The sequence below is a fragment of the Wolffia australiana genome, chromosome 5 (genome assembly GCF_029677425.1).
Source record: "Wolffia australiana isolate 7733 chromosome 5, ASM2967742v1".
NCBI classification, from domain to species: domain Eukaryota; kingdom Viridiplantae; phylum Streptophyta; class Magnoliopsida; order Alismatales; family Araceae; genus Wolffia; species Wolffia australiana.
In genome coordinates, this window is record NC_135839.1 from 15,734,925 (window position 1) to 15,746,466 (window position 11,542).

Here is an 11,542-nt window from a genome sequence, read left to right on the forward strand (position 1 = left end):
CAATCCCGATCTATATTTATACTGCATGGACCCGTACGAGATGGTTTTTTCATTCGGGGACAAGACAAATGTCCCATCTGACAGGTCGACAAATGACGGAAAGAAACAACTGTACTGTCTGGAGGCATCGTACATTAATAAAGAAAGGAGAAAGTTTTCAATTATTTTTGTCACTTCATTTGATTTTTAATGATAATTAACTGATTTGTTTGAGGACTGAAGAAAATTTCAGTTTATGTTCTTCAATGTAATTATTTTTTAGGGATAATTAATTTGTTTTTCTTACATTGACTTTTTCCCAGGACATGATAATTATCCTCGGTCCTGAGACGACAGATGATTAAGAAAGGACAAACTTTTCAGTTTATTTCACAAATGCAATTACTACTGAGGGATAATTAAATATAGGCCATGATGAGCATACATGAAGTTCAGTAAGTTACAGAGTTGAAAAAGGGACAGTTTAAGAATGAGATTGGAAATGAAAATAGACAGGGTTGTTCCTGCTAGAATGAGAGACAAAGTAAGAGAATTAGAGTTAAGGAGATGAATAGACAGAGCCTGAAAGATGAAAGAGGGATTTTGAGATAGCAATATACTGTAAACTTGAGGGGAAAGAGGTATGGGATGAATCGGTTACCCTGGTTTTTGGAAACAAGAGCTAAAGGCTCAGATATGAAAAGGGAGATTTGGAAACTAAAGAGAAATAAATAGTGAAAGATAGGAGAGAATTGAGATCGATAGAGGTTTAACATCTAAGATAAGCAACATATTCTAGCACAAACGTCCATCCACGAGATGTCTTAGTGTCTGTGCTCTAAAGACCACTTAGACAACCAGGTACATCCTGATTGACAACTAGGTATAAAGTCATTCAAAGATTCATTCAAATCAATTCAATTAACCATTTCCCTAGATAGCACCCACTATCCGCCCTTTATATCTCCACACTAATGAGGACCAACCATACGAATCATGATAGCGAAACTAGATAATGTTAATCTATTTGGATATTTTGGCATGCTTCATGAGTATTGTATTACTATAAATAATTTAAATGCATGTTTGAAGTCAGTTGATCATAGATCTCATCATAATTCATTAAAATTGCATATATCTTTGGACATCATTATAAGCATCATAATTCACTAACAAGATATTGATCACGACAGTAATGATGATCGCAAAATGTGATTAAATTATTATATTATTTAATAATTCTTAATATTAAAGGTCAAGAGACATCATTATGAGATAATCCCAAAACATCACAATTGAAAGTGCACATCAGCTTCATTAAAAATAAAAAATAAATTCAAACCATGTCATAGTGTAGGGGCTATGAGCCTTTAAATGTCAGTTTCAAGTTCATTTGTTGTTTTTGAATATCATAGTGTGGGGGCTATGAGCCTTTAAATGTCAGTTTCAAGTTCATTTGTTGTTTTTGAATATCATAGTGTGGGGGCTATGAGCCTTTAAATGTCAGTTTCAAGTTCATTTGTCATTTTTGAATATCACAGTGTGGGGGCTATGAGCCTTTAAATGTCAGTTTCAAGTTCATTTGTCATTTTTGAATATCACAGAGTGGGGGCTATGAGCCTTTAATTGTCAGTTTCAAGTTCATTTGTCATTTTTGAATATCATAGTGTGGGGGCAATGAGCCTTTAAATGTCAGTTTCAAGTTCATTTGTCGTTTTTGAATATCATAGTGTGGGGGCTATTTACAAGGTTAAGTGCATTCATTTGCGACAATTGATTTTTTTCCATATCAAAACTATTAGGGTTCTGGTTGCTAAAATAATGGAGGATTCTCGAAAGACGAGGAAAACAAATGAATCTGATGATCTATGTTTGTCCATGAACTTGAAACTTAAGTGACAGATGTTGAAGCTAGGATTGGGCATTTCAAAATACTTTTGTATTTATTGTTTGAAGGTATATAATCCAATAACCTATTTATTATTATTCTTGAATACACTGAGGTATAAATAAAATTCCCTATTCTAAAATGATATTCAGAAAGGAATTTAAATATCGACATCCACATATTATGACATCAGATCTCAGTTTATACGGTAGAGACATCCAGTATCTGTTGTCGATGTTAGATAGCTGTTATTATGGTCATCCATCTTGTCCGGGAGTGGTTTGATGGCGGTATAGTGCACGGACGCAGACGAGACGGTAATTTCGACAGTGGACAAAAAAATTGTCCCATCCCCAAGTTCTGATGATTGATGGGATGAAGAATCATCCGCTGGACCACGTTTGGGACAATTGTTTCGTCTATGGACGAAATAATCCTCCTGTTCGGGGCCTTGGACGGCGGACGGGACAGTTTCTACGTCCTGCAAGAGTCATGCATCTGCATGAGAGTTCCTAATGCACTGCTTGGTCCCCGACATGGGACGGGATGGTCATTGAATGTGACGGGACGTGGACGAAAATATTAGGGATGGGATGAACTCTGGACAGACTTCTAAAAATAGGGATCTTCATCCCGTCCCGTCCGTCCCCGTCAGGGACGAAATAATCGTCCCCGTCATGGCGGTTATGAACGGAATCGGTTCGGGGACGGCCGATGTTTGAGACGGACCCGGTTCCGGACGAGACGGGTAAAACGCATGGTCTCGTCCCGTCCGGCCCGTCCCGTTCGTCCCGTTATCGTCGAACCGGTAGAAATTCAAACAGAAAAACAGACAACGAGCTCTTTTTTATCGAAAGGGAGCTGCTCCGGCGAAGATCAACGAACAAGCCCTAGAAGTCGATCTCTGGATCTGCGGGGGATGATGATTCAATGTCTCCGACCTCCCCAGCGATTCTCCGTCTGCCGATTCTTCTGTTCCGTTGCTCCCCAGATCGATCTCGAAAGGTACAAAGAGGACTTCGCGAGAAAAATGGCGATGGCGGGAATCAAGCCGCATCATCGCATTGGTCGGTTGAATCTCGAACCTTCGTAGCTGGAATATTTCTTCGCTTTAATTTCTATGATTTATGGAAGTTTTGCTGATCCTTGCAGCTTTGGGAGTCTCCGGTGGCCCTGACAGTATGGCTCTGTGTGTTCTTACTGCGGCGTGGAAATCCTGCAGTTTGGGCGGCAGGAATGAGGGTACCGGCTTCGTTGATGGGCTTCTGGGAATCGTGGTGGACCATAGACTGCGACCGGAGAGCACAGAAGAAGCTAATTTGGTGTGCTCTAGAGTCCTCATGCTCGGTAAAAGTCATCAATTTGGCGTGATTTTGAATTGAAACGCGTCGCCGTTCATCTGTGAATGTTCCTGCCCAGGTGTTCAATGTCAGATTGCTGCCTGTGAATGGTCGGATGGTCGCCCAAAGAAAGGACATGTGCAAGAAGCAGCGCGTGAGAAGAGGTGAGTTTTGGTACTATAATATGATGCACATAGATTTTGGAAGTATGCAAATTATGGAAATAATCTTCGCATTTTTTATTAAATTATCTGCGTATTTACTCCAGCTTATTCGCACGCTTCTAAACCGATCACACTCACATTTAAGTTGAGGATCTTTTTTTTGGGATCGTCGGCGCTGTATTGTTCATTAGACTACCTTACGTTCCATAATTTTGAATATTTTCATAAGGTTTTGACTCCAAGGATTGTTTTCCGTTTTCTTTATGTTTGAAATATTTTCATTCTTTCTTCCGTTTTACATCATTTTTACGAACTGGAGTTTCAGGTATCAAATTTTTCGAGAGATATGCCATGAGCAGCGGATAAGCGTTTTGTTTGTCGCACATCATGCAGACGACCAGGTCTCCGGTGAAAACTTGTGCAGAATGCTACCATCTCCGATTGTTTCTTCGTTTTATTCGCACGAATAAAATTCCAAATTTATGTCAATTACACTAAGGATAGCGATAACTTCCGATTTTTAGTTCGTTTGTAGTTTTTAATCACCAGGTCGAGATTGAAAATTCACGCTCAACTCTTCCGTTCCCTGTTGTGTCCTCCAGTAATTTTGAACATACGTCAAAGAATTCACGTAAGATGTTAATGGGATTTAACAACATGTTGAATACCTTGAAAGCTTAGCATTGTGATGGTTGACTGCACTAAAAAAACCAATATCCTCTGATTCAGACTGTTATGTTTTCCTTCTCCTGATTTTATTCCTTGTCTTAAATTTGCGTTAAAAACATTTTGTGGTGTTTTTAGTCATTTATGAAGTGGAAGAAATTGGGTGATTTCTGAGCTGGATAAAACATTTTGTTGCAGGCTGAGCTGTTCATCCTTAGATTGTCTCGTGGCAGTGGCATTCTTGGCCTCGCAGGGATGGCATTTGTTTCCCAGTTATTTCATTCTGATTTTGATGGCCTTGGCGACAGTTTAAACAAGAACGGCCTACTTACAGTTCGACCTCTGTTGCAGTTCTCAAAAGATGACATGTATAAAGTGGGTAATATTTCCTTTTGCGAGATTAACTTTGATATCATGTTCAAATATCTTTTTCTTCGTATTAGTTTCCGGTTGCGTACTCTCTTAAAATTTCAGGTGGTCATTCCTGGATTTAAATTTCTGACTGATTCATTTCCCTAGTACTTTTTATATGCCGAGGAATTAGTGGACTAAGTAGCGGTTGATTCATCTTCCCACTTTATAATGATTTTAATTTCTTCCTATTTTACCGTTTGCATTTTTATTTTATTTTAATCAGATATGCGTTGGAAGTTCACAAGAGTGGGTTGAAGACCCATCGAACCTGAGCCCCATTTATGTTCGTAATAGGATTCGAATTCTACTTAAGGATCTACCCTCCGGTATGGGCTATTCTCTGCAAAAAAAAATGTTATTTGTGTTACACAAAACTTTATTTATTTTTTGAAAAATGTTGCACGCAATTTTATTAAAAAGAAGAACAGCAGATGTCTTCAAAACGCAGCCGATTCTATTATGCATGTTGGTCGCAATCCCATTACAAGGATTAAAGCGGTCGGAATGCATAAATTTTTGTTGTGTGACAGTGCGTGTGCACGTGCATTCTCATAACAGTTTGTCCAACTAAATTTCTTGGTCTTTAATTTGACTTTTGATTTTTTAATATCTCTGTCCTTTTTATTTATTATCACAGTTGACGACCATTGTTCAATTTTTTCCAGTTTTGATTTCAAACATGAGTAGATTAATCTGTCGAAGCATTTTTTCTCTAATCAGATACCTTTAGGTCGGAGTTACAGGCACTAATCTCGGCGTGTCGCGTTACACGTTCATACGTTGACCAGATCTGTCACCACTTAATACAACAATGCGTCATGATTAATGATGTGAGTCCCGCGTCATTTCATTCACGTTTTTGTAATTATAGATAAAAGAGAGTAGAATCTCGATGCTGAGGGTTACGTCTTTGATTTCACAAAGACCACAATATATTACGTTTGTGAGGATTGATAAAAACTGCTTTTGATCGTGCAAGTTTTGTTTTTATAAAATATCCGTGAGAGTTTTTGTTGATATTAATTTTATTTCCTGTAACATGCCTACGAGTCAACATCAGAAGAAGTAATTATCATTCCTAACTTCTATCAGGGGTCTTTCTATCATATTGGTTTTATTTTCCCTTAAATAAATGTAGCTCCCCTCTAAGGAGGGCAGATAATAAGTTCTTTCATTGGCTATCCTGGCCTGTGACGTTGTTCTTCTTCTCTCTCTCTCCTCTTCCATTATCATTCTCTATGGAGACCTAACCGAGTTCTCCATGACAGAACCTATCGCGTTTACCGCTCATGTTGACTTCTTACTTTTTTTTAAGAATTTGAGTCATTACTTGTGCAGCATGGATATGCTGTCATTGATCTCAGTAAATTGGATCCGTCAAATGTGGAAGATTTATGTCTATCGAAGCTTCTTGCAGTCATTTTGCAGGTCTACCTCTTACCCGACAAGTGATTCAACATTTCCTCTCATTTGACGTTTTCTCTGATTCAACATTGCCGCTTCCAACAGTTCATCTCTCAAAGACATAAACCCGTCCGTGGGGCTGCTTCTAAGCTACTTCTGGACTACATTCGTACAATCCCATGCAAGGTCGGTTACTCTTATTCATATGATTTTATTCTTATCTGTTTCCTTTTCCATAGTCATGCTCGTTCTGGTAGGCATAACATTAATTTTTGGAATGTTGACCTGGTCTTTCTGCAGACATCTCTTACAGTGGCTTATTGTTACCTATCCCCGGTTCCAAAATCCAAGGGTACAATGGTCATGGTGACAATCGCCCAGAACTCCCCAACAGCATCAGAGGCTGAAACACAATCACGTAGAGGATCCTTTGAGAAACAGCGCATCCTCCCCGATGAGATAAACGATATTATCTCCCACTTAAAAGAATTATCCCATTCATCAGATTTTCCTCCTCTTCTGAACTCCACCTCAACCGAATCAATCCTTGGGGAAGCAATCAGACTTAAGATCATCAGTGAATCCACTCATGACAGCCTACTCTTGCTGCAGAAAGAAGAGAGTGAAAATTTCAAGGTCTCGGCTGGGTTACGAGACGACTCTAAAGCCAAACGCAGAGAAAAGGCTGGATATGTTCCCCCCTCCGTGCAACTCCATCCTGGGGAGTCGTGTCATTTCATGGGAAGATTTATGGTATCGTGGGAGGAAAGATCATGCGGGTCATGCCGGATTCCGCATGACGTGGCTTTCCTTCGCCACATGGTCGACGGTGATTGGCTATATCTCGTTCTTCTGTCTAACAGCCAGATGGCACACCATCAAGATTATGCAAGAGAATCGGCAAAGAAAGCTCTCCAGGCGATTAAGTCGATCCCGGCGCCGGCAAGGAGAGGCCTTCCAGTCCTGGTCAACTCGGAGGGCTTGCCTCTTTGCATCCCGGTGCGTTCCTCAATTTCTACAATTTTTAATAAGTTTATGATCTCTTTTTAACTTCCCTCTTTTGGACAGAATATCTGCTTCAGTCACTGCCCTGATTTGAAATTGACGGCTAGATTTGAGCCGAGAGTGCCCCTAGGCGGAGGCTTCAGCTCCTTCCTGTGAGCCAAAGTTAAATTCAATGCTCTCTTCATCTCTCCATGGATAACTCCAGCAAGAACAAAATCTGTCATTATTAGAAACAGTTGATGACAAAATGGGATTTCAAACCCCATGATCAACGTCAGAGAATACCTGACTTTCTTTCTGATCTTGAACCGGGTCATCAATCCCTGATGCATACATTTCCACTGAACCGAGTCAAAGCCGGTCAACCCTGGTCCTTGCTTCTGTGATCTTCCAAGCTCGCAACCGAGGTGAACCACTGCTTCCACGAGGCGTCTCCTTGCTGCTGTAGCCAAGACAAGAAGGAGCTGTCCAGCAGGCAGAAGACGTTGACGTAGAGAAGCTGGTATCGGACAGGGACGAATCTGAAGTTGGCCACTTGGACGAGCGGCCAGATGCCGCCGCCGACAACGAAACCCGGTAGAAAGTCTCTTTTCACGTCTTCTTTCACCTGGGCCACACTCTTTCCCGACGCCAGGCCGATGTAGGAGAAGTACACCAGCAGATCCAACGGCCCAAAGATGAGCCCATCCGCCGCCACCTTGGCTGCCACAAACTTCATCGACTTGGGCTTCATGAGCAGCCGATGCCTGATGAACTTATCCAAGAACTCGTACCTGCATGGATCGAGAGCGGTGCGTAACAACTATACCCTTCCCCTCCTGTTTCCAAGAATTTCTCAGCATTTTATGGAATTCAGAAAAAAATCATATGAGGTGCATTTTGAAGCTTTATTTCTCAGCATTTCATAAAGTTAGGAAATTTTTTATATGATAAGAATGCTGATGTTTTCTGCCATCATGCCCAAACTTCTTCGCTAAAGGAGAAGAGGTAATTATGAGATAAATGAAAGAAAGAAAAAAAAAGTAGATGACAAATGTTCAATGGTGTTCTAAAAGAAAATACGTTATATTTGATGGAATTGAAGACTGACCAGTGATGCCCCACTGGTCCGACGAACGCAAATCCAAACATGCTTGATACAGCCACCCTTCTCCAGTTGATCTTGAAATCCTTATCAGAGTCCTAATAAGAAATAAAATCATTAAAAAGATTGAATCAAAAACTTCCATTGACCAGCCTATTATAACATTTGGGCACGGGCAACTTCAATTTCTCATGAACAAATAAGACAAAGGAAGAAGCCTGAGTAACTATGTCCAGATTTTTGTGCCTCGACAAAACTCAGTACTGTGTGGATCAAAATACTGGAACAAGAGAAGGGAATGAATAATGAAATTAACAGATTTATTTAAGGGGGAAAGAGAAGGGTTTGTGAAAATCCCAGATTTTACTCTGAAGATTGAATGCTGGAGACAAAAATAAAGAGAAATAGAATAATGGATCTTTACAGTGGCTCATCACACTCAAACATGCAAAGTACTCAGTTCGAGCCATACGTTAGGAAGTGATACACTAACATAAAACGTCACAAATTTAACTTTCAACACCATTTTTAGAATAAACATAATAATCTAAATAGGGTGTAATAAGATTTTGAAAAACTGGCTCCAAAAATCAGAGATATTACCTGAATCCAATTTCAATAGAACCTAACTGAATAGCCAAAAAAAAGAACGGTCACCCAACAAAGATGTATTTGCCAAAACCAACAATCTTCAGCTAGGAAATTACTCTAATATCAAAAGCAGACATGGTCATTCTATTCTTTTGGTGCAAATTTGTGCGAATTGTTCGTTTTGTTCAGTTTTCCGAACAGAACAAAAACGAATTCGAACAGAACATCGAACAGACCTGTGTTCTGTTCTTTTGTTCGCTTTGTGCGAATTTTTGTCTAATTTTGTGCGAATGTGAGAATTTTGTTTGTTTTTGAAAAAGAAAAAGAACAGAACAAAGAACAAGGGCCTGTGCGGTTCTTTTGTGCAAATTTTGTGTTTGTTTCAAACGAACAGAACAGAACGACCATGTCTAACCACTGTCTCTGCTTTTGAATCAAAAGCAGAGACAATGGGTTTCCCACTAAACTGCTCAAACGCAATTCAGTTATATTATAGCTTTCAGATATGGTGTGGAAATTCATAGGTTTAAGTCCTGACATGTTCCCCCCATGGAACGTATTGTGAAAGAGGAGGAAAGAGAAGGTTTTGATCGGATGGACGATGCCGAGGAGAATGAGGACAATAGGGGGGGTGGCAGAGTGGGCATCACCAATGAGGTTTGAGAGCCAACAGAGTAGACATCAACAGTGAGTATAGTGCAGGGACGCAGACGGGACGATTTTTTCGTCCCGAGACGAAAAATCGTCCTGTCCAACGGTTTGGACGAAATTTGGGACAAAAATTCGTCACGGGAACCAGCAGACCGGATGGTTTTCATCCCATGGGATGAAAAAACCGTCCGTTCCGAAGGTCTCGGACGATGGGCAGACGAATCTGGACGAAAAACTGCCGGATTCACATCTGACGGTTGAGATGTAGCCACGTGGGCTTGCTATGACAATTTGCATCAAAGTCCCTGTATTTTTAAGCGCCTGCAAAGCGACACCACTCAGAAATAATTTTACATAAATCCCTTTGCATTCTCTCTCCGTATTTCCCTAAGAAACTTAGAAAAATCTATATTAATAAATTAAAAATATAAAACGGGTTTTTTTTCGTCCGGGACGAGGGACGGGGACGGATTTTTCCCCGGACGGGACGAAAATTCGTCCCGGGAGGACTGGACGGGATGGTTTTCATACCGTCGGACAAAAAATTCGTCCTGTCCTTCGTCCCTGCACTGAATCTGGACGTCGGACGGAACAAAATCCGTCCTGTCCATTGTCCACGTCAAAGACGATACAGAACTCTAACTGTGAGATCGGAGTTACCACAGGGAAATACTTCCTCTAACTTCATGCCCTGTTTTCCAACGGAGGGCAACATATTTAAAAAGGGAAAAGCCGAGAAGAAATAACCCTGGTGGGCTTACGAGAGGGGATAGATCATACCAAGTTTCAGTTTCCTCCAAATAGAAAACCAGTGTGATCACCGGTATACCACTCAAACCTAAGGAAACTAAATGCTTCAGTGGTAACCGCTGCAAGATAATCCATTCTCTGAAACTAGAGGAACAAATTCCACACCAAGAAAGTCCTTAGAAGATCACACCTAGTCTCACAAGAGTGCATTATCTCAATATGGAGCCAACGAACCGCTAAAAAAACTCAAGGGTTCAAAGGAACTGCTGAGAGATAATGCATTCTCTGAAACAAAAGGAAAAGGGTTCATACCAAGAACGTCCTTTTTCTAGTTTTCCAAGAGTGATATCTTGAAGTATACTGTAAGAACAGCTCCTACAATACCCTCCAACAAAGAAGATCTATCTGAACAGCAATATCAAGAAATTAGGTCTTTTTCCGGTAGCTACAGAGCAAACAGCTCGCCAATTTTTTTTTTCTGTAAACCGGATGAACAGAATAAGTGACAAAAAGCTCATTAGCGGCACCAATGTTGATAGAATAGAGAAGAAGAATACTTCGATCAGTATCCCAATTATTCGAAACCCAGCCCAGATAATCACCGAGGAAGAAGGAAAAATCGCCCATTCATGAGTAGAAGCAGAGATTCCCCCTAATTCACACGAAAAAACGAACGGTAACGAGAAAAAAAAACTAGAAAGGTTGGATACCGAAGCAATAAAAAATCTGAACTTCCAAGCAATAAAAAACCAATAAGATTGAATACCGAAGTCGGGGTGTCATCGGCGAGCTTGCTCAGAGTGGAATGGGTGACTCTCTGGGCAGCCACGTCACCCAAACCCCAGAGGAAACCGGAGCTCACAATCTGGGTCTTCACGGGATGCACGGTCAGACATCGCTGGTACCATTTCCACAGTGCCGACATTGAAGGTTAACGAGATTTCTGGATAAACGATTGGGGATTGCAGTTCTTGGCGGAGCTCCGCGAGAAGATCGGGGACGAACCCGTCGACGACGGGGACGACCTACCCTGCCAGATCGACGGAGACGGCCGATTCCCCAAGTTTTGTTCGCCCTGCTTTTATTTTTTTTTGAAATTTTGTTTTTATATCATTCTCCGATAAATTTCCTTATAGCAATGAGGTAAATTTCATTTTTTATGACCTCTCTACTTTAATTGTGAAATTTTCACTTATTTTATAGGCAAAAACACGGTGCCGGGTATCCTAATTACACACAGACCCCACTCTCCCTTGCCCACGACATAATTTAAAGAGATACTTTAGTGAGACTTTGGCAGGTCAATGGGGAGTCCTCAGCTGTCACCATCTGGTAATTGTCCCCCCCCACATAGTCTGCTAGAGGAATTTACAATTCTAGAAATGTTCTACCTTTTGAAATTTGCTGATGGGCTTGGAAGTTTATTTCAAAAGGAATGTTTTTTATACTTCTAGCATGTCTTCATTTTAGTATGTATACAACAATGTAATCTAATGTAAAAAGTGATGACATGGAAATAAGTTCTTCAATTCCCCTTGTTTTTTTATAAATTCCCTATAACAGATTTATAGATCAACGAATATAGTGACTGATTATTTTTTTTGGT

The 11,542-nt window shown here is 40.5% G+C and overlaps 2 protein-coding genes across 4 annotated transcripts; one reads left to right on the forward strand and one right to left on the reverse strand.

Moving 5' to 3' along the window:
• Nucleotides 1–2,412: 2,412 nt before the first annotated feature.
• Nucleotides 2,413–7,726, forward strand: RSY3 (Adenine nucleotide alpha hydrolases-like superfamily protein). 2 transcript variants are annotated; one of them, XM_078575663.1, is made up of 11 exons: nucleotides 2,413–2,934; nucleotides 3,020–3,214; nucleotides 3,287–3,371; nucleotides 3,697–3,772; nucleotides 4,236–4,412; nucleotides 4,675–4,777; nucleotides 5,172–5,281; nucleotides 5,790–5,879; nucleotides 5,961–6,041; nucleotides 6,156–6,854; nucleotides 6,924–7,726. In XM_078575663.1, the coding sequence occupies exons 1-11, from the start codon at nucleotides 2,625–2,627 to the stop codon at nucleotides 7,014–7,016; spliced, it is 2,019 nt and encodes a 672-aa protein (XP_078431789.1). In that variant the 5' UTR covers nucleotides 2,413–2,624; the 3' UTR covers nucleotides 7,017–7,726. The 2 variants fall into 2 exon arrangements, with proteins under 2 accessions (XP_078431789.1, XP_078431790.1); XM_078575664.1 differs by having other exon boundaries at nucleotides 2,799–2,934; nucleotides 3,301–3,371.
• Nucleotides 6,946–11,021, reverse strand: LOC144703492 (Peroxisomal membrane 22 kDa (Mpv17/PMP22) family protein). Of its 2 annotated transcripts, XR_013581540.1 has the most exons (4): nucleotides 10,703–11,021; nucleotides 7,951–8,042; nucleotides 7,146–7,633; nucleotides 6,946–7,077 (listed from the first exon to the last, which is right to left on the reverse strand). XR_013581540.1 is itself a non-coding variant. In XM_078575665.1 (3 exons), the coding sequence occupies exons 1-3, from the start codon at nucleotides 10,859–10,861 to the stop codon at nucleotides 7,222–7,224; spliced, it is 663 nt and encodes a 220-aa protein (XP_078431791.1). In that variant the 5' UTR covers nucleotides 10,862–11,021; the 3' UTR covers nucleotides 7,064–7,221. The 2 variants fall into 2 exon arrangements, 1 of the variants encoding a protein (XP_078431791.1); XM_078575665.1 differs by having other exon boundaries at nucleotides 7,064–7,633.
• Nucleotides 11,022–11,542: the final 521 nt, after the last annotated feature.

Bases quoted from the DNA above. Each gene is read 5' to 3' on its own strand.
- RSY3 (XM_078575663.1), top strand. From the start codon at position 2,625: ATGGTCTCGTCCCGTCCGGCCCGTCCCGTTCGTCCCGTTATCGTCGAA. The intron at 2,935-3,019 runs GTCGGTTGAATC...TGATCCTTGCAG, and splicing joins CAAGCCGCATCATCGCATTG to CTTTGGGAGTCTCCGGTGGC. The intron at 6,855-6,923 runs GTGCGTTCCTCA...TCTTTTGGACAG, and splicing joins GCTTGCCTCTTTGCATCCCG to AATATCTGCTTCAGTCACTG.
- LOC144703492 (XM_078575665.1), bottom strand. From the start codon at position 10,861: ATGTCGGCACTGTGGAAATGGTACCAGCGATGTCTGACCGTGCATCCC. The intron at 8,043-10,702 runs GTATTCAATCTT...ATTTCTTATTAG, and splicing joins CCGATGACACCCCGACTTCG to GACTCTGATAAGGATTTCAA. The intron at 7,634-7,950 runs GTCAGTCTTCAA...CGATCCATGCAG, and splicing joins GGACCAGTGGGGCATCACTG to GTACGAGTTCTTGGATAAGT.